Source organism: Salvelinus namaycush, chromosome 23 (assembly GCF_016432855.1).
Source record: "Salvelinus namaycush isolate Seneca chromosome 23, SaNama_1.0, whole genome shotgun sequence".
NCBI classification, from domain to species: Eukaryota; Metazoa; Chordata; class Actinopteri; order Salmoniformes; family Salmonidae; genus Salvelinus; species Salvelinus namaycush.
The window spans coordinates 14,146,759-14,171,970 of record NC_052329.1 but is presented as its reverse complement, the minus strand read 5'-3'; the positions used below and the strand labels follow the sequence as shown (position 1 = coordinate 14,171,970).

The 25,212-nt window shown below is 46.8% G+C and overlaps 1 protein-coding gene across 2 annotated transcripts in view; it reads left to right on the top strand.

Moving 5' to 3' along the window:
* robo2 (roundabout, axon guidance receptor, homolog 2 (Drosophila)) overlaps positions 1–25,212 on the top strand; it is a 134,647-nt gene that overhangs the window by 56,644 nt on the left and 52,791 nt on the right. For both annotated transcript variants that reach the window (XM_038961080.1, XM_038961081.1), the window contains 6 exons: positions 2,111–2,342; positions 8,400–8,524; positions 8,658–8,829; positions 9,980–10,168; positions 11,145–11,171; positions 18,771–18,813. In XM_038961080.1, the coding sequence (XP_038817008.1) occupies positions 2,111–2,342; positions 8,400–8,524; positions 8,658–8,829; positions 9,980–10,168; positions 11,145–11,171; positions 18,771–18,813 (788 nt within the window). The remainder of the gene's footprint in view (positions 1–2,110; positions 2,343–8,399; positions 8,525–8,657; positions 8,830–9,979; positions 10,169–11,144; positions 11,172–18,770; positions 18,814–25,212) is intronic.

Sequence of the window (25,212 nt, the reverse complement as noted above, 5' to 3'; positions counted from 1 at the left end):
CTGCTCTCTCTCTCTCCTCTGCTCTCTCTGCGCTCTCTCCTCTGCTCTCCTCTACTCTCCTCTGCTCTCTCTCTCATCTGTTCTCTCTCCTCTCTGCTCTGCTCTGCTCTCTCTGCTCTCTCTCCTCTCCTCTCTCTCCTCTGCTTTCTCTCTCTCTGCTCTTGCTCTCTCTCTCGGAGGAAAGATGCTAATTGAGCTAATTGTGTCAGCTCTGATGATAAAAGACCCATTAAAACTGGAACAGCCTCTAAAGTGGCACGATGTGATCTTGGGGAGAAACAAGTACATCTGTTGAACAACATTGTTTTATGTACTCTGGTGTCTGACTACTGTGCTGCACACCTATGGTCATGATCTTTAGCTATTTCCTCTTAACTCTGTCCTAACTGAAGAGAATTCATGTTGTATTTCCTCTTAACTCTGTCCTAACTGAAGATAATTCATGTTGTATTTCCTCTTAACTCTGTCCTAACTGAAGAGAAGACATGTTGTATTTCCTCTTAACTCTGTCCTAACTGAAGATAAAACATGTTGTATTCCCTCTTAACTCTGTCCTAACTGAAGAGAAGACATGTTGTATTTCCTCTTAACTCTGTCCTAACTGAAGATAAAACATGTTGTATTCCCTCTTAACTCTGTCCTAACTGAAGAGAAGACATGTTGTATTTCCTCTTAACTCTGTCCTAACTGAAGATAAAACATGTTGTATTCCCTCTTAACTCTGTCCTAACTGAAGAGAAGACATGTTGTATTTCCTCTTAACTCTGTCCTAACTGAAGATAAAACATGTTGTATTCCCTCTTAACTCTGTCCTAACTGAAGAGAATTCATGTTGTATTTCCTCTTAACTCTGTCCTAACTGAAGAGAATTCATGTTGTATTTCCTCTTAACTCTGTCCTAACTGAAGAGAAGACATGTTGTATTTCCTCTTAACTCTGTCCTAACTGAAGAGAATTCATGTTGTATTTCCTCTTAACTCTGTCCTAACTGAAGAGAAGACATGTTGTATTCCCTCTTAACTCTGTCCTAACTGAAGAGAATTCATGTTGTATTTCCTCTTAACTCTGTCCTAACTGAAGAGAATTCATGTTGTATTTCCTCTTAACTCTGTCCTAACTGAAGAGAAGACATGTTGTATTTCCTCTTAACTCTGTCCTAACTGAAGAGAATTCATGTTGTATTTCCTCTTAACTCTGTCCTAACTGAAGAGAATTCATGTTGTATTCCCTCTTAACTCTGTCCTAACTGAAGAGAAGACATGTTGTATTTCCTCTTAACTCTGTCCTAACTGAAGAGAATTCATGTTGTATTTCCTCTTAACTCTGTCCTAACTGAAGATAAAACATGTTGTATTTCCTCTTAACTCTGTCCTAACTGAAGAGAAGACATGTTGTATTTCCTCTTAACTCTGTCCTAACTGAAGAGAAGACATGTTGTATTTCCTCTTAACTCTGTCCTAACTGAAGAGAATTCATGTTGTATTTCCTCTTAACTCTGTCCTAACTGAAGAGAAGACATGTTGTATTTCCTCTTAACTCTGTCCTAACTGAAGAGAAGACATGTTGTATTTCCTCTTAACTCTGTCCTAACTGAAGAGAATTCATGTTGTATTTCCTCTTAACTCTGTCCTAACTGAAGAGAAGACATGTTGTATTTCCTCTTAACTCTGTCCTAACTGAAGAGAAGACATGTTGTATTTCCTCTTAACTCTGTCCTAACTGAAGAGAATTCATGTTGTATTTCCTCTTAACTCTGTCCTAACTGAAGAGAAGACATGTTGTATTTCCTCTTAACTCTGTCCTAACTGAAGAGAAGACATGTTGTATTTCCTCTTAACTCTGTCCTAACTGAAGAGAAGACATGTTGTATTTCCTCTTAACTCTGTCCTAACTGAAGAGAATTCATGTTGTATTTCTTCTTAACTGTCCTAACTGAAGAGAAGACATGTTGTATTTCCTCTTAACTCTGTCCTAACTGAAGAGAATTCATGTTGTATTTCTTCTTAACTCTGTCCTAACTGAAGAGAAGACATGTTGTATTTCCTAGGAACCTCGAACAGGTGAGTGAAGCTAACCCCTCTCTTCTCTTCTCCCCATGTCTCTGTCCCAGGTGGACCGTCAGTCTCAGTTCATCCAGGGCTACAGAGTTCTGTACAGGCAGACGTCTGGCCTGTTTTCCCCAGGACCCTGGCAGACCCAGGATGTGAAGATCCCCTCAGAGCGAAGTGTGGTCCTCTCCAACCTCAAGAAAGGCATCATCTATGAGATCAAGGTCCGGCCCTACTTCAATGAGTTCCAGGGCATGGACAGTGAGTCCAGGTCGGCTCGCACCACAGAGGAAGGTAAAGAAATCACCATGTTACTTCATGGACATTTTCCTCCGTCCAGATTTAGAATAACTGTTTGACATGTTTCCCTGTAGGGCGTCCAATTGTCATGATATCATACATGTCGCTCACAATACTCTGTGTCCTGCTGTGACATTTTAGGGGTATTTTGTGTGTGTGTGTGTGTGTGTGTGTTTGTGCATGTGTGTGTGTCCTGCCACTGTGTAGCATGCTGACCTTTCTGCTGTGCTTGATTGTTTATGATTGTTTCTGTTGGCCCGCTTCTCATCCATCACCCTGCAGCCATGAGCTGAGCTGTGATTGGACACAGTGCTCGCTCACTTCCTGCTGGGAAGTGGAGCTGTCACCCTCAGCCTGACTCTGACAGGACATGACAGGGCCAGAGAGAGACATGCTGCACACTGATACACACACACACACACACACACACACACACACACACACACACACACACACACACACACACACACACACACACACACACACACACACACACACACACACAATCCATACCTCCAGGCCTTGGGCCAGTCTGTTGGATCCTCCATACTTTCCTACTTCTAATGGAGTAGAACTGAGATTCACATCATTACCTGTTACACTAAGAATAGGCAGATGGACAGTGCTATTGCTGTACCTATTCATGTGATGAAGGTGAATAGTAGGTTAGACAAACATGTACAGTCCATGCAGGGGAACACGAGCAACATAAACACACAGAGAGCCCAAGGCTATGTCCTCCCTCCCTTCCTTTCCCTAAACACATCCAGCCCTGGGAAGAGAGGAGACAGTTCAGATCCGGCTGCTGTGATAGGCCCATTTATTTCCCCCAGTCTCAGTGGAGGGGTCCTTTCTCCTGTGACCAGCCCCTGTATTCTGCAGCATTTGTATGTTGTATGTGTGCTATGTATGCCCTGTGACTGCTTCATCACACACACACACACACACACACACACACACACACACACACACACACACACACACACACACACACACACACACACACACACACACACACACACACACACACACACACACACCGCCCCACAGCACCTGCCTATCCCAGCTATTACCAGCATTGATAAAACTCCCTTCCTCTTCTCTGTCTGCAGCCTGGGCCCTCTGAGAGATCTAGCTCTTTCTATTTCTGTCACAGCAGAACCTCTGTGTGTGTCGACCCATCCCAGTCACATGCAGACAGAGGCAGAGAGAGGCAGAGAGAGGCAGAGAGAGGCAGAGAGAGGCAGAGAGAGGCAGAGAGAGGCAGAGAGAGGCAGAGAGAGGCAGAGAGAGGCAGAGAGAGGCAGAGAGAGGCAGAGAGAGGCAGAGAGAGGCAGAGAACCAGAGAGAGGCAGAGAGAGGCAGAGAGAGGCAGAGAGAGGCAGAGAACCAGAGAGAGGCAGAGAGAGGCAGAGACAGACCGAGAGTGGCAGAGACAGCCTCAGAGAGGCAGAGACAGACAGAGGCAGAGACCATGAGACAGACACTGTGAGACCATGAGACAGACACTGTGAGACCATGAGACAGACACTGTGAGACCACGAGACAGACACTGTGAGACCACGGGACAGAAACTGTGAGACCACGGGACAGACACTGTGAGACCACGGGACAGACACTGTGAGACCACGGGACAGACACTGTGAGACCACGGGACAGACACTGTGAGACCACGGGACAGACACTGTGAGACCACGGGACAGACACTGTGAGACCACGGGACAGGCACTGTGAGACCACGGGACAGACACTGTGAGACCACGGGACAGACACTGTGAGACCACGGGACAGACACTGTGAGACCACGGGACAGACACTGTGAGACCACGGGACAGGCACTGTGAGACCACGGGACAGACACTGTGAGACCACGGGACAGACACTGTGAGACCACGGGACAGACACTGTGAGACCACGGGACAGACACTGTGAGACCACGGGACAGGCACTGTGAGACCACGGGACAGACACTGTGAGACCACGGGACAGACACTGTGAGACCACGGGACAGACACTGTGAGACCACGGGACAGACACTGTGAGACCACGGGACAGGCACTGTGAGACCACGGGACAGGCACTGTGAGACCGGTGGAGTTAGTTAGTTTTATTGGTAATAGGGTTATGGAGAGTGATTTAAAACTCAGTGTACATCAGCTGACATTATTATAGCATCCACATCCCCAGAGCATCTCCACCAGGAGGATGATGAGATAATACTCACCATTACTCTACCTTCTGTCATTCACTTTGTTTCTCTCTTCTTCTTCTCTCTGGTCCATCTGGAGAGGGGAGAGTGGAGGCAGCAGTCAAGCCAAGGGGATGATAAATAGAACACATTCTATGAATAGAACATATTCTTGAACACATTCCAGTGATATGAAGTCCACTGACAGGGACTCAGAAGGGACCAGAGAGGCCCATCTAGTATGATAAACACCCAGCCAGCCTGCCTGGTTCTTGGGAAGAGTTAGAATCAGTAGTCAGTGGAGGTAGGAGGCCAATAGTACAGTATCTACCTCCTGCTGTCTGTCTTTTCCCAGCATAGAAAATTAGTTACTGCATATCTCAATAGCTCTGAGGCCCAGATTAGCACTCCACTGTTTAGTATGGGAGTGATGGCAGTGTGTGCTGTGATGTGAGTCTCCATCCCCTCAATAGCACGGTAGTGTGTGTGTGTGTGTGTGTGTGTGTGTGTGTGTGTGTGTGTGTGTGTGTGTGTGTGTGTGTGTGTGTGTGTGTGTGTGTGTGTGTGTGTGTGTGTGTGTGTGTGTGTGTGTGTGTGTGTGTGTGTGTGTGTGTGTGGAGACAGGGGGTCACATTCCTGCCAGCCATACATCACTAGGTTAATGGCTATATTAGAGCAGCCGCCACTGTTCCTAATGAGAACTGTGTATTGTTTAGTGCAAATATGCATATTCATAAGCTGTTAAATCATTCATTACGTTAACTTTGAACGACATTGTCTCTGATGGCTGCTGCTACTTAGCGTTTTGTCACCTTTGTGTAATCTAACACAGCTGCGGAGGGCGGCGGAGGCCTCTAAGCATGATGGGAGATGGGCTGCTCCGTTGGTGGGGGTTTCTAATATGGTGTCCATCATTGGAGCCGTTTGTCTTCTTCCTCCATGCCTGGTCCTCTCTTGGCCTTTTGGGGGTCAGTGTACCAGTATGACTCCAGTGAGGGATGAGCGTTGATCTGCAGCATGACACGTGCCATTTTGGAGGGGGGTGGGGGCTAGCTGGGGGAGGTGAGAGAGAGGCAGCCTTAGAGTAATTGACCTGTCAGCATTCTGCTGTGGTGTGACTCCCTTGCCAGTCGCAGCGGAAATGAGAAATACATAATTTTTTTAACGTTTATTTTCAGATTGTTTCGTTGTTATTCGTTTACCCGCACGCACGCTTGGTAGGTCGGTCAGTGAGTTTCTATGAGATGACAACGATGTGAGGTTAATAATGAAACCCGGGGATGGTGTCTGCTGTGGGCTCTGGGCCCTGTCTCTCAGGGGATGGTGTCTGCTGTGCGCTCTGGGCCCTGTCTCTCAGGGGATGGTGTCTGCTGTGGGCTCTGGGCCCTGTCTCTCAGGGGATGGTGTCTGCTGTGCGCTCTGGGCCCTGTCTCTCAGGGGCTGGTGTCTGCTGTGGGCTCTGGGCCCTGTCTCTCAGGGGATGGTGTCTGCTGTGCGCTCTGGGCCCTGTCTCTCAGGGGCTGGTGTCTGCTGTGGGCTCTGGGCCCTGTCTCTCAGGGGATGGTGTCTGCTGTGGGCTCTGGGCCCTGTCTCTCAGGGGCTGGTGTCTGCTCTGGGCCCTGTCTCTCAGGGGATGGTGTCTGCTGTGGGCTCTGGGCCCTGTCTCTCAGGGGATGGTGTCTGCTGTGGGCTCTGGGCCCTGTCTCTCAGGGGATGGTGTCTGCTGTGGGCTCTGGGCCCTGTCTCTCAGGGGATGGTGTCTGCTGTTGGCTCTGGGCCCTGTCTCTCAGGGGATGGTGTCTGCTGTTGGCTCTGGGCCCTGTCTCTCAGGGGATGGTGTCTGCTGTGGGCTCTGGGCCCTGTCTCTCAGGGGATGGTGTCTGCTGTGGGCTCCGGGCCCTGTCTCTCAGGGGCTGGTGTCTGCTGTGTGTTCTGGGCCCTGTCTCTCAGGGGATGGTGTCTGCTGTGGGGTCTGGGCCCTGTCTCTCAGGGGATGGTGTCTGCTGTGGGCTCTGGGCCCTGTCTCTCAGGGGCTGGTGTCTGCTCTGGGCCCTGTCTCTCAGGGGATGGTGTCTGCTGTGGGCTCTGGGCCCTGTCTCTCAGGGGATGGTGTCTGCTGTGGGCTCTGGGCCCTGTCTCTCAGGGGATGGTGTCTGCTGTGGGCTCTGGGCCCTGTCTCTCAGGGGATGGTGTCTGCTGTTGGCTCTGGGCCCTGTCTCTCAGGGGATGGTGTCTGCTGTTGGCTCTGGGCCCTGTCTCTCAGGGGATGGTGTCTGCTGTGGGCTCTGGGCCCTGTCTCTCAGGGGATGGTGTCTGCTGTGGGCTCCGGGCCCTGTCTCTCAGGGGCTGGTGTCTGCTGTGTGTTCTGGGCCCTGTCTCTCAGGGGATGGTGTCTGCTGTGGGGTCTGGGCCCTGTCTCTCAGGGGATGGTGTCTGCTGTGGGCTCTGGGCCCTGTCTCTCAGGGGCTGGTGTCTGCTGTGGGCTCTGGCCCCTGTCTCTCAGGGGCTGGTGTCTGCTGTGGGCTCTGGACCCTGTCTCTCAGGGGCTGGTGTCTGCTGTGGGCTCTGGGCCCTGTCTCTCAGGGGATGGTGTCTGCTGTGGGCTCTGGGCCCTGTCTCTCAGGGGCTGGTGTCTGCTGTGGGCTCTGGCCCCTGTCTCTCAGGGGCTGGTGTCTGCTGTGGGCTCTGGACCCTGTCTCTCAGGGGCTGGTGTCTGCTGTGGGCTCTGGGCCCTGTCTTTCAGGGGCTGGTGTCTGCTGTGGGCTCTGGGCCCTGTCTCTCAGGGGCTGGTGTCTGCTGTGGGCTCTGGGCCCTGTCTCTCAGGGGCTGGTGTCTGCTAGGGGCTCTGAGCCCTGTCTCTCAGGGGCTGGTGTCTGCTGTGGGCTCTGGGCCCTGTCTTTCAGGGGCTGGTGTCTGCTGTGGGCTCTGGGCCCTGTCTCTCAGGGGCTGGTGTCTGCTGTGGGCTCTGGGCCCTGTCTCTCAGGGGCTGGTGTCTGCTAGGGGCTCTGAGCCCTGTCTCTCAGGGGATGGTGTCTGCTGTGGGCTCTGGGCCCTGTCTCTCAGGGGCTGGTGCCTGCTGTGGGCTCTGGGCCCTGTCGTCTCTCAGGTGCTGGTGTCTGCTGTGGGCTCTGGGCCCTGTCTCTCAGGGGCTGGTGTCTGCTGTGGGCTCTGGGCTCTGTTTCTCAGGCCATGTACAAACCCTATCTATAGAGCTGTTCCTCGCTTTAGAGCCCCCCCCCCCCCCCCCCCCTGCTCTCTACCCCACTGGCTTTAGTTCCACCTGGCTGATCGATGAAACCAGTCAATATGTTTACCTAGCCCCGTGTTTCAATTCTCCCCAAAATAAATGTCTTCATATTTTCCTCACGTATGACTGCACTGCTGTACAGCTCATCCTATAAGCCTGTTGACCCACATGCCACCCTGGCTGAGTCAATGGAGGAGTCATAGCTTGACTGAGGAGACTTGTCTGACTCTGCCTGGCTGTTACTCTGAAAATCAATAGCACTATTCTGTGTGTGAATCCCTCTGTGTTGGAGCAGGAGCAGGGCTGGGATATTAAATCATAGTGAAATGTTAAAGATGGACGTGTCAGACCTGCCTGTTCTCCATGCAAATCCCCTTCTAATGAGCTGCTCTCTCCCCACAGCCACCTGTGTCTTCCACCTGCTAAAAACTACACACACTCCCCCTCACAATAACGATGAGTGTGAGAGAGAGTATGAGTGTCTTGCATGTGTGTGTGTGTGTGTGGGTGTGGGAGTGAGTGAGGTTGTGTGTGTGTGTGTATCGGAGAATGGAATGCTATCCCTCTTCCCTGACCAGTTTACTGCCCCCCCCCATCTGTCTCCCCTCAACCCCAGCTCCCAGTGCCCCTCCCCTGCAGGTTACAGTCTTGATGGTGGGCAACCAGAACAGCACCTCCATCAGCATCTCCTGGGACCCCCCTCCTCCAGACCACCAGAACGGCATCATCCAGGAGTACAAGGCAGGTTACTGTGAGAAGATAGACTGGATGTAACCTGATGACTCTGGCTTACTGAGATGCCATCAGAATCAATATAATACTCAACCTGACCCCACTGTGACAGGACGCTCTCTTCCTCTCTCCCTCTCTTCAGATCTGGTGCCTAGGGAATGAGACACGCTTCCACGTGAATAAGACGGTGGATGCAGCCATCCGGTCGGTGGTTGTGGGGGGGCTTCAGGTGGGGGTGCTGTATCGGGTGGAGGTTGCCGCCAGTACCAGCGCAGGGGTGGGGGTCAAGAGTGAACCTCAGCCCATCGTCATCGGTAAGAGACGGGGAAGGGGGAGGGGGGTTAGCTAAAGGGAGATTTATGGTAGAATGATGTAGGAATGTAAAAGTGGTCTATTGATTACTCATCCATAATTACAGAAAAGCCCATTTCACTTTTGACGGATATCATTAAAAAAAATTATAAAATGAAACATTACCACAATTAACATGTCCTCTAGACAGGGAACACAAAATGCTTGTTTAAATGCTCAATATTATCACTGATTGGGGCAAAAGTATTTACTATTAGAGAGTGTGTGACATGAATGATCAGTCAGACTGATTGTATTTAAACCATACCTCTGTTATTTTGATATGTAGCCGCCGGGCTGTGGTGTAGTTCTGTGTGATTTATGTGGACCAGGGGCAGATTGTCTGATTTCACCCATAACTGATGGCTTGGCCTGTAGCATACTCTTATTTCCCCAATGTCACTCCTATAATCCATCTCAGTTGTCCAAGCCAAAGATTGCACATATATTGTCATGTGTGCTCTTCTGAGAACCAATTCTTATTGCACTCCATGAAATAGTGTCAGGCAGACAAGTCAGAGTGAGCTTCGATTGGAAGATCGATCCGGAACAGGGTGTGTGCCTCTCATCTCACATGGTCTATTTTACTGAGAAAATTAGAGTCTGAGCTAAGCAAACAGCAGGATCACCTGAGGGTTTGTCATCAGCTTTTAGGATTTAGCCTCCCTCCCCTCTCTCTGTCTGCACATAAGGGTTCACAGCACACCCATGTTCTACTCTCTCAGTCAATATGTTAGCTGTAATTGACAAGACTCTGGTATTGCCTCTGTATCTTATCGTATCTACTGCTCTATACCTGGAGCCCAATCCTAACTACAAGTCTGTGCATAGAATTCACATTTTCCTGTTGAGGTCGAAGGCATATCTTGAGGTAGAATTGAGCTCTTATTGACAATGTGGGGACTATTACAGTGCTGATGTTGTCCCCAGCCGGCTAACAACAAAATGGTTTATTACAATGCTGAATCCTTTTTCACCGCTTAAACAAACAACCTGGCATACACACCCTCACACTGGTCCCCCCTGTCCCTCCTGTCCCCCCTGTCCCCCTTGTCCCCCCTGTCCCTCCTGTCCCCCTTGTCCCTCCTGTCCCCCCTGTCCCTCCCGCCCCAGGTAAGGACTTCCGTGACGTGATCATAAGTGGGAACAGGAACAACAGCATCACGGAGCAGATCACAGACGTGGTGAAGCAGCCAGCGTTCATAGCGGGGATCGGAGGGGCCTGCTGGGTTATCCTCATGGGCTTCAGTATCTGGCTGTACTGGAGGAGGAAGAAGAGGAAGGGGCTCAGCAACTACGCAGGTTAGACAGGCAGACTGGAGAGTGCACACAGACACCAATTCTGCACTCAGAATACAAACTGTACTGTACATGCGCAAATACACACCCTACCCCTGGGCGCTTGTTTTCTTGCCATCAATGCAGAGTACTCAACAAACTTCCTCATTAGCATCCTAAACTATGTTTAAAAGACTTATTTATTGACCCTATTCTGAGGGGATATTTCTATTGTCTGAGATGGTGAGGCTCAGATGGAATATCTTGAAGCAGAGCAGAGTCTTGGCGTGAATCAAGTTGTGATGTTTGACACATCTTCCCACGGTGTTGATACTAGCCTAGGGTGGCATGGCCTGAGTGGGTCGCTGGTATAACTGACTCTACTGGTCTGGCCTGTCACTCAGGACTGAGCCATGCTGGAGCTGAAGCCAGTCCATCCATCCTCCTACACACCGACCCTGACATTTCAGACTGAGTGTGGGTGCTCGACCCGTCAGGACAGCCAACCACCATGGACAGCCTTCCTCTGCCAGCCTATTTAATTAGAGAGTGGGAAGTAGATGGCACATTAGCAATGCATGTAATGTTATTCAACAATGGCTTTAGGTCTTTAAATCAACAATACAAGAAAAATAGTTCTCTCTCTCTCTCTCAATAGTTTGTATTTTTTCTTCTTGCACATCTCTTTTTTAATTCCTTCAGCAATTTGACTTTAGGGCTTGAACAGTTCTTGATGTTGCCAGTCAGTCAGTGGCTGTAACCTGTTCTTCATTTCTGTTTGTTACATTTTGTGTATGTTGTGTTATCTTTTTGCTGTCTCTACATCTCTGTGGCTTCTGAGCTGCTTTTTGGGTCATGCTGATGGCCCCTCTCCTCTGGCCCCCTTTGGCCTCCCTGTCCCCCAGCCCCAGTGTGCAGAGCCCCCCCTCCCCCCAATGCACTGCTTACAGCACCTCTGCAGGCTTTTAACACACAACTTTTCTGTCTTCTTGTTTTGCAGTTCAGTCCTTCACCTTCACCCCTGCAGGTACTGTTCATTTGTCCGCCCCCCCCTCCCCTCCTCTCCTCCTGCCACAGGTCCCTCCTCAACTCTCCTCTCCTACCTACATTATATATGTTTGACAGACTCCAGGCCTTGCCCAATACAAATCAAATCCCTACCTTGAGGTGGCAAAACCCCATATTTCACACCTGTTTTCCCGCTGGAAGAGATGGATTGAAATAGCTCCTGCCTGAATTCGTACTTTGAAAATGGTCTGGATTTTTAATTGGGCAGGGCCTGAGCACTGCAAACAACTGTCCCCATCCCAGCTGAGTCATCAGCCTGGTTGTCATACTGTACTGTGTTGCTGTGTGTCTATGTATGGGTGTTTTGACCATCAATGTTTCAAAGAACCTCCGTCTGTCTGGTATCTCTAATGCGTCTATCCTCTTGATGGTAGTGGTATTCCTCCTTAAGATGCTTGACTCCCCTCTTGATGGTAGTGGTATTCCTCCTTCAGATGCTTGACTCTCCTCTTGATGGTAGTGGTATTCCTCCTTCAGATGCTTGACTCTCCTCTTGATGGTAGTGGTATTCCTCCTTCAGATGCTTGACTCTCCTCTTGATGGTAGTGGTATTCCTCCTTAAGATGCTTGACTCCCCTCTTGATGGTAGTGGTATTCCTCCTTAAGATGCTTGACTCCCCTCTTGATGGTAGTGGTATTCCTCCTTAAGATGCTTGACTCTCCTCTTGATGGTAGTGGTATTCCTCCTTAAGATGCTTGACTCTCCTCTTGATGGTAGTGGTATTCCTCCTTAAAGATGCTTGACTCCCCTCTTGATGGTAGTGGTATTCCTCCTTCAGATGCTTGACTCTCCTCTTGATGGTAGTGGTATTCCTCCTTAAAGATGCTTGACTCCCCTCTTGATGGTAGTGGTATTCCTCCTTAAAGATGCTTGACTCCACTCTTGATGGTAGTGGTATTCCTCCTTCAGATGCTTGACTCTCCTCTTGATGGTAGTGGTATTCCTCCTTAAGATGCTTGACTCCCCTCTTGATGGTAGTGGTATTCCTCCTTAAGATGCCTGACTCTCCTCTTGATGGTAGTGGTATTCCTCCTTAAGATGCTTGACTCTCCTCTTGATGGTAGTGGTATTCCTCCTTAAAGATGCTTGACTCCCCTCTTGATGGTAGTGGTATTCCTCCTTAAGATGCTTGACTCTCCTCTTGATGGTAGTGGTATTCCTCCTTAAGATGCTTGACTCCCCTCTTGATGGTAGTGGTATTCCTCCTTAAGATGCTTGACTCCCCTCTTGATGGTAGTGGTATTCCTCCTTAAGATGCGTGACTCTCCTCTTGATGGTAGTGGTATTCCTCCTTAAGATGCTTGACTCTCCTCTTGATGGTAGTGGGTATTCCTCCTTCAGATGCTTGACTCTCCTCTTGATGGTAGTGGTATTCCTCCTTCAGATGCTTGACTCCCCTCTTGATGGTAGTGTTATTCCTCCTTAAGATGCTTGACTCCCCACTTGATGGTAGTGGTATTCCTCCTTAAGATGCTTGACTCCCCTCTTGATGGTAGTGGGTATTCCTCCTTCAGATGCTTGACTCTCCTCTTGATGGTAGTGGGTATTCCTCCTTCAGATGCTTGACTCTCCTCTTGATGGTAGTGGGTATTCCTCCTTAAGATGCTTGACTCTCCTCTTGATGGTAGTGGTATTCCTCCTTAAGATGCTTGACTCCCCTCTTGATGGTAGTGGTATTCCTCCTTAAGATGCTTGACTCTCCTCTTGATGGTAGTGGTATTCCTCCTTAAGATGCTTGACTCCCCTCTTGATGGTAGTGGTATTCCTCCTTAAGATGCTTGACTCTCCTCTTGATGGTAGTGGTATTCCTCCTTAAGATGCTTGACTCCCCTCTTGATGGTAGTGGTATTCCTCCTTCAGATGCTTGACTCTCCTCTTGATGGTAGTGGTATTCCTCCTTAAGATGCTTGACTCTCCTCTTGATGGTAGTGGTATTCCTCCTTAAGATGCTTGACTCTCCTCTTGATGGTAGTGGGTATTCCTCCTTAAGATGCTTGACTCTCCTCTTGATGGTAGTGGTATTCCTCCTTAAGATGCTTGACTCTCCTCTTGATGGTAGTGGTATTCCTCCATAAGATGCTTGACTCTCCTCTTGATGGTAGTGGGTATTCCTCCTTAAGATGCTTGACTCCCCTCTTGATGGTAGTGGTATTCCTCCTTAAGATGCTTGACTCTCCTCTTGATGGTAGTGGTATTCCTCCTTAAGATGCTTGACTCCCCTCTTGATGGTAGTGGTATTCCTCCTTAAGATGCTTGACTCTCCTCTTGATGGTAGTGGTATTCCTCCTTAAGATGCTTGACTCTCCTCTTGATGGTAGTGGTATTCCTCCTTAAAGATGCTTGACTCCCCTCTTGATGGTAGTGGTATTCCTCCTTCAGATGCTTGACTCTCCTCTTGATGGTAGTGGTATTCCTCCTTAAAGATGCTTGACTCCCCTCTTGATGGTAGTGGTATTCCTCCTTAAAGATGCTTGACTCCACTCTTGATGGTAGTGGTATTCCTCCTTCAGATGCTTGACTCTCCTCTTGATGGTAGTGGTATTCCTCCTTAAGATGCTTGACTCCCCTCTTGATGGTAGTGGTATTCCTCCTTAAGATGCTTGACTCTCCTCTTGATGGTAGTGGTATTCCTCCTTAAGATGCTTGACTCTCCTCTTGATGGTAGTGGTATTCCTCCTTAAAGATGCTTGACTCCCCTCTTGATGGTAGTGGTATTCCTCCTTAAGATGCTTGACTCTCCTCTTGATGGTAGTGGTATTCCTCCTTAAGATGCTTGACTCCCCTCTTGATGGTAGTGGTATTCCTCCTTAAGATGCTTGACTCCCCTCTTGATGGTAGTGGTATTCCTCCTTAAGATGCGTGACTCTCCTCTTGATGGTAGTGGTATTCCTCCTTAAGATGCTTGACTCTCCTCTTGATGGTAGTGGTATTCCTCCTTAAGATGCTTGACTCCCCTCTTGATGGTAGTGGTATTCCTCCTTAAGATGCTTGACTCCCCTCTTGATGGTAGCGGGTATTCCTCCTTCAGATGCTTGACTCTCCTCTTGATGGTAGTGGTATTCCTCCTTCAGATGCTTGACTCCCCTCTTGATGGTAGTGTTATTCCTCCTTAAGATGCTTGACTCCCCTCTTGATGGTAGTGGTATTCCTCCTTAAGATGCTTGACTCCCCTCTTGATGGTAGTGGGTATTCCTCCTTCAGATGCTTGACTCTCCTCTTGATGGTAGTGGGTATTCCTCCTTCAGATGCTTGACTCTCCTCTTGATGGTAGTGGGTATTCCTCCTTAAGATGCTTGACTCTCCTCTTGATGGTAGTGGTATTCCTCCTTAAGATGCTTGACTCCCCTCTTGATGGTAGTGGTATTCCTCCTTAAGATGTTTGACTCTCCTCTTGATGGTAGTGGTATTCCTCCTTAAGATGCTTGACTCCCCTCTTGATGGTAGTGGTATTCCTCCTTAAGATGCTTGACTCTCCTCTTGATGGTAGTGGTATTCCTCCTTAAGATGCTTGACTCCCCTCTTGATGGTAGTGGTATTCCTCCTTAAGATGCTTGACTCCCCTCTTGATGGTAGTGGGTATTCCTCCTTCAGATGCTTGACTCTCCTCTTGATGGTAGTGGTATTCCTCCTTAAGATGCTTGACTCTCCTCTTGATGGTAGTGGTATTCCTCCTTAAGATGCTTGACTCTCCTCTTGATGGTAGTGGTATTCCTCCTTAAGATGCTTGACTCTCCTCTTGATGGTAGTGGTATTCCTCCATAAGATGCTTGACTCTCCTCTTGATGGTAGTGGTATTCCTCCTTAAGATGCTTGACTCTCCTCTTGATGGTAGTGGTATTCCTCCTTAAGATGCTTGACACTCCTCTTGATGGTAGTGGGTATTCCTCCTTAAGATGCTTGACTCCCCTCTTGATGGTAGTGGTATTCCTCCTTAAGATGCTTGACTCTCCTCTTGATGGTAGTGGTATTCCTCCTTAAGATGCTTGACTCCCCTCTTGATGGTAGTGGTATTCCTCCTTAAGATGCTTGACTCTCCTCTTGATGGTAGTGGTATTCCTCCTTAAGATGCTTGACTCTCCTCTTGATGGTAGTGGTATTCCTCCTTAAGATGCTTGACTCTCCTCTTGATGGTAGTGGTATTCCTCCTTAAGATGCTTGACTCTCCTCTTGATGGTAGTGGTATTCCTCCTTAAGATGCTTGACTCTCCTCTTGATGGTAGTGGGTATTCCTCCTTAAGATGCTTGACTCTCCTCTTGATGGTAGTGGTATTCCTCCTTAAGATGCTTGACTCTCCTCTTGATGGTAGTGGGTATTCCTCCTTAAGATGCTTGACTCTCCTCTTGATGGTGGTGGGTATTCCTCCTTAAGATGCTTGACTCTCCTCTTGATGGTGGTGGGTATTCCTCCTTAAGATGCTTGACTCCCCTCTTGATGTTCCTGTGAGATGTATGCATTGGGCTTGAAGGGGTCCTTCTCTTTCTACAGGTGTTGGTGTTGATTGGTAGTTAGTTATATGTGATTATGTTCCCCCTCTGAAATATCCTCAATGGCTACTTGTTTGTATTTTTGATGGTAGTTTTCTTTATCCCTCTTCCTAGTGTTAAGTTGCTCCTCTAGTCTATACGTCCTGGACTAATATGTTAATTGCAGTTAATTTGTTAACTGTAACAATGTTAGCCCTATATTGTAAAGCATTCACAGTACATGCTCTCCCAAAGTGGACATGACTGGCACCAATGTTGAGTAAGCAAGCAATCAGCCTCTGTCTCTTGATGGAATAAACTGTAAATACAGGAGAGAAAAGCCTCTGTCTGCTCAGTGTACTCTCCTGGAGAGAGAGAGAGGGATGGGATGGAGAATGGAGGAGAACAGAGTCCATTACAGATGAGATGAGTCCCTCAGACTGGGGTTCCTCTCTACTGGTCCAGTACCAGCAGTGTGACTGAGATAAGGCCAGTGCAGGCAGGCTGGCTGGGGGTCCTGGCTGTAGCTTAAACACTCCAGTCAACACATCCTCTCTGTGATACGCCCCCTGCTATAAGGACACAAGGCGAGACACAAATGCAGACACAGGAAGCAGATGGTTGAGCTCCGATATTTATTAATCCAAAGTGTAGGCAAAAGGTAGGTCAGGGACAGGCGAGAGTCCAAAACAGTACCAGACGAAGGGCAGTCTCGAGGTCAGGCCAGGCAAGGGGTTCAGTAACCAGATCCGAGTCCAAACAGTACAAAAATATAGGCAGGCTTGAAGACAGAACAGGTAGAATGGTCTGGCAGGTGGGTTCGGAGTCAGGACAGGCAAGGGTCGAAACCAGGAGGACTAGAACCAAAAGAGAAAGGGAAAAAATAGGAGCAAGGAAAAATGCTGATTGACTTGGCAAACAAGACAAACTGGTACAGAGAGACAGGAAACACAGTGATAAATACACTGGGGATAATAAGCGACACCTGGAGGGGGTGGAGACAATCACAAGGACAGGTGAAACAGATCAGGGTGTGACACTTGCTTCTCTCCCCGATCTCCCCATTCTCACCTGGTGCTCTGGCCGCTGGGAGATAAGTGATCCACTCAAACGTACTAGTGAAACTGAAGAGTGTATGTGTGTATGTATTAGATTGTAAACACACTGCACTGAGGCTAGAGGATCAGGGTGGTGTCCACTGGAAGATGACATTTGAGTCAAGGACTAAAGGGAACGAATAGGACTGGTTTAGATAGATTTAATATGAATATTAGGGTGGTTGTATTTTAGTGGTGTGTCGTTTTAGGGTGTTCGCTAGCTAGGAGCTAGGAGATGAGGTGATGCCCACACAGTGTCCTCCCGTCTGTCTCCTACAGTAAAGCAGTCATACAGGAGAGGTAAATCACGGGTTTGTGGAGGCACGCGGCCAGCAGGGAAGAAGATTTGATGGAATTTGTATACGCTGATTATGTCCTCCCCCCTTTAATGGTTATTAAAGGGGATTAATCTGTATTCATATTGGAGAAAGTGCTTATCTGGGCACAGCCACGTCAGGCTGGCTAACATTAAAGTCCTCCACAGCAGAGCAGAAATGTGTCTGAGCACAGATATGGACATCAGAGGCCTCCCCACAGCAGAGCACAGTATCAGCCTCCCTTTTCCCTTCTCCCTCCTCTTCTTCTTCCTCCTAGTAAATGGAGAGAGAGAGAATGAGAATAGTTTATTGGTAGTGGAACAAAGGGAAGTAGCTATAGAGTAGCTGTCAAAGCTGTATGCAAATAAACCAGTGTGGTTTGACTGAAGCAAAAGAACAGTAAAGGTTTAAGAAGGGAGTTTTCTCATTTTAGTTCATTATCCTGTGTTGTGGTTTGTGTTTCTCTCATACTGCAACATGCTCGTGTACCATTCAAGAATGATTATGGTAAAGATGTTTTGGTTGGTTGAATCTGTAGTGGTTGATGACACAGTGGAGAGGTTATCCTACCAGCAGCCCCTCTGTGTCACACCCAAGCCACTTCCTTCATTTAGAAAACCCCATCTCCTCTCCTCCTTTCTTCTTGTTTTCTCTGAGGACTTTATTTAGCCCGTGCCTGGGCTTGTCGGGAAATAAACCTGAGTGGAGGAGTGGAGAAGAAATGTTCAGCCCTCCTCCTCCCTTTAATCTCTATCTAGACAACAAATGAGCCAAAATTCTATCAGCTCCTCAACTCAAGCAGGGTTCTCTTTTTTCCTTCTCCCCCTGTCATCTGCACGGGGTGATTTCCAAAACTCTGGGCTTCTTTACCTCTTTTCTTTGCATTTCCTGTGATCCATTGAAGTTTTACATTCTCAGTCTTCTGATGTCTTCTTGTCATCATCCGTGTTGAGCAGAGATGAAACGGTCTCTTACTCTGAGCTGCTAAAGTTTTACTAGCTGCTGACAAAGACCCTTATTTATTATCTATAGATCACTGTAATGGAACAGGCCAGGCCACATCATGGCTTCTGAGAGTCATGCTAGTCAGAGTACCCTGCTACTAGAGGGATCTGTAACTCACTCCCATCCAGCCCCCACACATCTAATTCTACCTGACTAATGAGCCCTCTGCCTTTTCTAATCATTTTGTTTTTCTAATCACAAATCCGATAATAACTCAAACCAACATTTTTTTTAATTAAATGAGTTTCTGCTCTGATCAAGCATCTTGTCCTTGGGAGAAATACACTACGTGACACTTTATGCAAACAAATGCAATTAGCTATCTTATTCACAGGATCTTTTTCAAATCTACATGATAAGAATGGACACTGTGAGGCATCTGCATCCCTTAGTGAAGCCATCAGTATCCAGCCAGCTGCAGAAGACATTGGGAGGACACATGAGTATGGAGTGTAGTGGTCCGATCGTTCACAAGGAGAATTCCTGATAATGATTGGGTGCTAAAATCATCAGTACCCTCTCTGTTCAACTGGTATTAGTGTTGGTAATACAGCCTTGATGTGGTCATCAATGTCATTGAAACTATGTGAAAACTCAACGTATTCCTTTGTCTTTTCTCTCGTCCTTTATATGTCTTGGCGCGCCCTCTGTCCTCTCCTCCGCTCTGACCCCAGTGACGTTCCAGCGTGTTGACGGGGGTCTGATGAGCAATGGAAGGTGAGTGTTCTTCCCGTCAGTGTTCCATCAGGGACAGAGAGCCCTTCTCTCCACACATAGAGCCAAACAACTCCACACCTATCATCAGTCTGCCAATCAAAACCCACAACATACACATCACCTCTATTCTGAAGGGCTTTCAAACCACCTCCATCAGTCTGCCAATCAAAACCCACAACATACACATCACCTCTATTCTGAAGGGCTTTCAAACCACCTCCATCAGTCTGCCAATCAAAACCCACAACATACACATCACCTCTATTCTGAAGGGCTTTCAAACCACCTCCATCAGTCTGCCAATCAAAACCCACAATATATACATCACCTCTATTCTGAAGGGCTTTCAAACCACCTCCATCAGTCTGCCAATCAAAACCCACAACATACACATCACCTCTATTCTGAAGGGCTTTCAAACCACCTCCATCAGTCTGCCAATCAAAACCCACAACATACACATCACCTCTATCCTGAAGGGCTTTCAACCCACCTCCATCAGTCTGCCAATCAAAACCAACAGCATACACATCACCTCTATTCTGAAGGGCTTTCAAACCACCTCCATCAGTCTGCCAATCAAAACCCACAACATACACATCACCTCTATTCTGAAGGGCTTTCAAACCACCTCCATCAGTCTGCCAATCAAAACCCACAACATACACATCACCTCTATTCTGAAGGGCTTTCAAACCACCTCCATCAGTCTGCCAATCAAAACCCACAACATACACATCACCTCTATTCTGAAGGGCTTTCAAACCACCTCCATCAGTCTGCCAATCAAAACCCACAACATACACATCACCTCTATTCTGAAGGGCTTTCAAACCACCTCCATCAGTCTGCCAATCAAAACCCACAACATACACATCACCTCTATTCTGAAGGGCTTTCAAACCACCTCCATCAGTCTGCCAATCAAAACCCACAACATACACATCACCTCTATTCTGAAGGGCTTTCAAACCACCTCCATCAGTCTGCCAATCAAAACCCACAACATACACATCACCTCTATCCTGAAGGGCTTTCAACCCACCTCCATCAGTCTGCCAATCAAAACCAACAGCATACACATCACCTCTATTCTGAAGGGCTTTCAAACCACCTCCATCAGTCTGCCAATCAAAACCCACAACATACACATCACCTCTATTCTGAAGGGCTTTCAAACCACCTCCATCAGTCTGCCAATCAAAACCCACAACATACACATCACCTCTATTCTGAAGGGCTTTCAAACCACCTCCATCAGTCTGCCAATCAAAACCCACAACATACACATCACCTCTATTCTGAAGGGCTTTCAACCCACCTCCATCAGTCTGCCAATCAAAACCCACAACATACACATCACCTCTATTCTGAAGGGCTTTCAACCCACCTCCATCAGTCTGCCAATCAAAACCCACAACATACACATCACCTCTATTCTGAAGGGCTTTCAACCCACCTCCATCAGACTGCCAATCAAAACCGGGGGACTTCCGGTTAAGCACTTCAGGCCGTAATTCGCAGCTAGCTAGCTAACTCACTTGCTATCGCTTCTCACAACTCCCCAAACATGGATTCATGCAAAACTGGCCTTTTTTGTTCGGTAAAGGGATGCCAAAATAACTGGCATAAACGGAGGCTGTTCATGGAGCAGGAGTGTTTTGGCTACCTGACTTTTGTGAGGAGCGAGTGCAGTTGTGAGGCGCCTTTTGATTTGCACCCACCTCTAAGGACGATTGGTCTCTTCGGCTTTGGCTCAAAGCATTGAACTTGAAGAAACTACCAAACCGACTCTATGTGTGTTCCAGTGGCTGTCAGTGCCATTTAAGATGAGGGAGGACAATTTATTTTTTCATGAGCATGGCCTTCTTTATTATTACAGCAATATTCATAGTCAATTGACCCAGGTCAATGTAACAGCAATAGGTTTAGGCTACTACATGATACTCTAATTTTCCCTATACACATTGCTACAACCTAGCCTATGAATTAAAGTTTACAACGTAGGTGCACACAGGTCGAGAGACAAATTCGAGGTGACAATACCGCCTTGCAGACTCTTGCCTGCATCTAGCTGCTATAGGGTGTAATCATTAGTTCAACAGTTGCAAACAAGATTTTCTATTGGACAAATTCAGGTATGTTTATCCATGTATTGTTCCGTTTGCTTCCATTTAAGAAACATTTTTCAACAGACTTGGCGGAATGAATACACCTCTTACCACGCATAAACACAGTTCACTTTCATAGCAGCCACGTGGTATTCCTTCTCGCATCTCTCCTCCTCTCACCTCTTCCCTTCGCTTGTGGACTTCAATGCACAACACATCAGCTGTATGTGACCAGGTGAAAAAAACTTTCCAAGCCAAACCGCTACACACAGCCTACATCGTTGTCACCATATTAGCTAAAGTAACGTCATAGTCAGTATAGCTGACTGGGGCGGCAGGTACCCTAGTGGGGCGGCAGGTACCCTAGTGGGGCAGCAGGTAGCCTAGTGGTTAGAGCATTGAGGTTGCTGGATCGAATCCCCGAGCTGACAAGGTAAAAATATGTTGTTCTGCCTCTGAACAAGGCAGTTAACCCACTGTTCCCCGGTAGGCCATCATTGTAAACTGACTTGCCTAGTTAAATAAAGGTTAAATATATTTTTTTGTAAGCAGTTACACCGGCGGGCCACGGTGGCAATAAATTAGAATCGAATACCCGAAAGCTTACCTTGACTTGGAAGAGTTCCAGTGTTGTGTTGGAAAGGCATAGCCAACTGGCTAACATAGCATCGCTCTGAGCAGGGTGTTTCAGTAGGCTGAACTAGCTAACTGCGTTTACTAGCTAAGTAAGTGAAACTGAAAGTGGAAAAAATGACAATCTCTCTCTTTCTTCCCCTTCATTTTGGAAGAAATGTATTTGTTCAACTATTGTCTTAGAGCCAACTACTCACCACATTTTATACACTGCAGTGCTAGCCAGCTGTATCTTATGCTTTCAGTGCTAGATTAATTATCTGATCCTTTGATTGGGAGGACAACATGTCAGTTCATGCTGCAAGAGCGCTTATAGGCTGGAGGACATCCTCCAGTTGTCCATAAGTTGTCAAAATTACTGTGTAAGTCTATGGAAGTGGGTGAGAACCATGAGCCTCCTCGGTTTTGTATTGAGGTCAACATACCCAGAGGAGGACGGAAGCTAGCTGTCCTCCAGCTACACCATGGTGCTACCTTACAGAGTGCTGTTGAGGCGACTGTAAACCTTTGCAAATTAGTCTGTTTTAATCAGTTATTTGGTGACGTAATTATATTTAGTATAGTTTTATCGAAAAAGGATAGCTTTTTAAATGTTTTACAATTTACATTTTTATGAAATTCACTGAGGAGGATGGTTCTCCCCTTCCTCCTCTGAGGAGCCTCCACTGGTGTGTTCCTATCACTTTGTGGACAAGATGCCGACTGAAGAGCATCCTTTCCCTGAGAAGTGGCTGGGCTATGATGCTCCAGTACATACCATCTCATCAGGACATCAACAGTGTGCCAATGCCACTGCAGCGTAAAGATGCTTGTACTCAATGGGAGGTTCCAGAACTTACTGATCACAGCTACGTGTCAAGAGAACCAGTCAACAAACCCACCTGCCAAAAACAAACCCAATGTGGTGGTGCAGAGCCATTGACCCAAACCATTCTGAAGAATGACACTAGCTCAGTGTTGTATACTGGCCTTTCACTTACTGTTTTCTTTGACCATGTAGCGTTTCTGCAGAAATTCTAGCAGGTTTACTTCAAAATGCATATAACGGATCAAATACTGTTAACCTTGATGAAGCTGAAGCTGAATCTACACCAGGGTGATCTTGCTGAAGGCTTTGCTGTGTCCCAGGGAGTAGTGAGCAGAATCCTTTCCTACTGGATTGACACAATGGAGGAGCACATAAGGATCTACATTCTATGGCTGCCGAGGGAGACAATCGAGAACACAATACCTCAGTGCTTCAAAGAGAAGTTCCCCAACACCACTTGCATCGTCGACTGCTCTGAAAATACTCTTCAGAAAGCACACAATCTCCATTCCAGATGGGAGTCATACAGCCACTATTATTCGAGCAATACTCTACAGCAGTGGTTCCCAAACTTTTTATAGTCCCGTACCCCTTCAAACATTCAACCTCCAGCTGCGTACTCCAGGGTCAGCTCACACTCAAATTTTGTTTTTTGCCATCATTGTAAGCCTGCCACACACATACTATACGATACATTTAGTAAACATAAGAATCAGTGTGAGTTTTTGTCACAACCTGGCTCATGGGAAGTGCCAAAGATCTTTTATAGGACCAGGCAAAAATAATAATGTCATAATAATCAATAATTTTGTTCTTTATTTAGCCATCTTACATATAAAACTTTATTTGTCAATCGAAAATTGTGCATAACTCACCACAGGTTAATGAGAAGGGTGTGCTTGAAAGGAGGCGTATACCTCTGCAATATTGGGTTGTATTGGCGGGAGTCTCAGTCTTAAATAATTTTCCCACACACACAGTCTGTGCCTGTATTTAGTTTTCATGCTAGTGAGGGCCTAGAATCCACTCTCACATAGGTATGTGGTTGCAAAGGGCAGCAGTGTCTTAATTCTTAGGGATAGCCTCCTTTTTTACAATTTTCGCCTAAATGACATACCCAAATCTAACTGCCTGTAGCTCAGGCCCTGAAGCAAGGATATGCATATCTATATTCAAATGTGAATTGAATATAGAAGAATATAACACAATAGATCTGGTAGAAGAAAATGCAAAGAAAAAAATAACTGGTATTTTTCTACCACCATCTTTGAAATGCAAGAGAAAGGTCATAGTTATAGCCATCACTCTGGTTGTAATTCCGATAGTGTCCACAAGATGGCAGCAGTGTATGTGCAAAGTTTCAGATAGATAACTTGAAAAATGAGTGAACAACAAGACTTGTAGTGTCAAGTCCCCAGGTACATTTGGGCAAATCGTGAATGAGACATTCGCATTCATATTCTATTTTTCTGCAAGAATATCATCAAATCTGTATACTTTGATTTAGCTTTCCAAGTATTAGTAGCCATATTATAAGTTCAACATTTGCAAAACAACCAGTTTTCATAACTCTGAATATTCTTATACGTTGTGTCCAAAAGGAAAAGGCATGCTGTCGCAAAAGGTTAGCGCCTACATTTTGCTACCGAGACCTGGTTTCCGGATACGCCCGTAAAGCCCAGCTCATTGGCTATCTAGCTAGCTTTGTTTGACCCCGATTGGTGCTTATTTGACAAAGATACAGTCCTTCAAGTGATGGCCGCCCGCGTCACCGGTGTGCCATGAAGGCGTCGCTCTCTGACCAAATATGGTGTCCTATAGGATATACTACACCCCTAATGATATAGTGAAGTCTTGTTACCTTCTAGGATCTCTGAGGAATACATACGAACGTGATTTGACTCGTTAAAAAAACGTCTAGGGTGAGATTTTCACTGATTCCTTTCTTTGCAAATTGAACGAGTGGAAATACAAAATCGATCGCACGTGCTATATGGACCTTTTTAGGATATGAAAAAGGATTTTACCTAACAAAACAACACTTCATGTTATCTCTGGGACTCTTTGGATTATAAATCAGAGCAATATTTCAGAATGTAAGTACACATTTCACCTTCAGAGATGAATTTATCAAACCTATCGTGGTGAAAAAAGTGTTTTGTTGTTAGGTTCTCTCCTCAAACAATAGCATGGCATTTTTTTCGCAGTAATGGCTACTGTAAATTGGACAGTGCAGTTCTATTAACAAGAATTTAAGCTTTCAGCCGATATAAGACACTTATATGTACCGACATTTGTTGTTTCTCTAAAATCTGTGAACTTGATATAACGCGCTGCATGATTTACAACTTTACAATTTACAACTTGATGGAACGCCGATCCTTAAAAAGCGCGATTTGCGCTATTTGCCAAGGCAGGATACTCTAAGCGCGGCCCAATCCAGAAATCTGTCAGTGGCTTTTGACTAAACAAAATTTTCACAAATCCGCTTGTTGCAATTTCGATGAGGCTCTCTTGTTCAGATATCGGTAAGTGTACTGGAGGCAGGGCATGAAAAGGATAATGAATCCAGTTGTTTTTTTTCATCCGTTTCGGGAAGTACCTGCGTAATTGCGCACCCAAATCACTCATGTGCTTCGCTATATCACATTTGACATTGTCCGTAAGCTTGAGTTCATTTGCACACAAAAATCATACAATGATGGAAAGGCCTGTGTGCTGTCCTTGTTAATGCAGACAGAGAAGAGCTCCAACTTTTTAATCATAGCCTCAATTTTGTTCCGCACATTGAATATAGTTGCAGAGTCCCTGTAATCCTAGATTCAGATCATTCAGGTGACAAAAAAC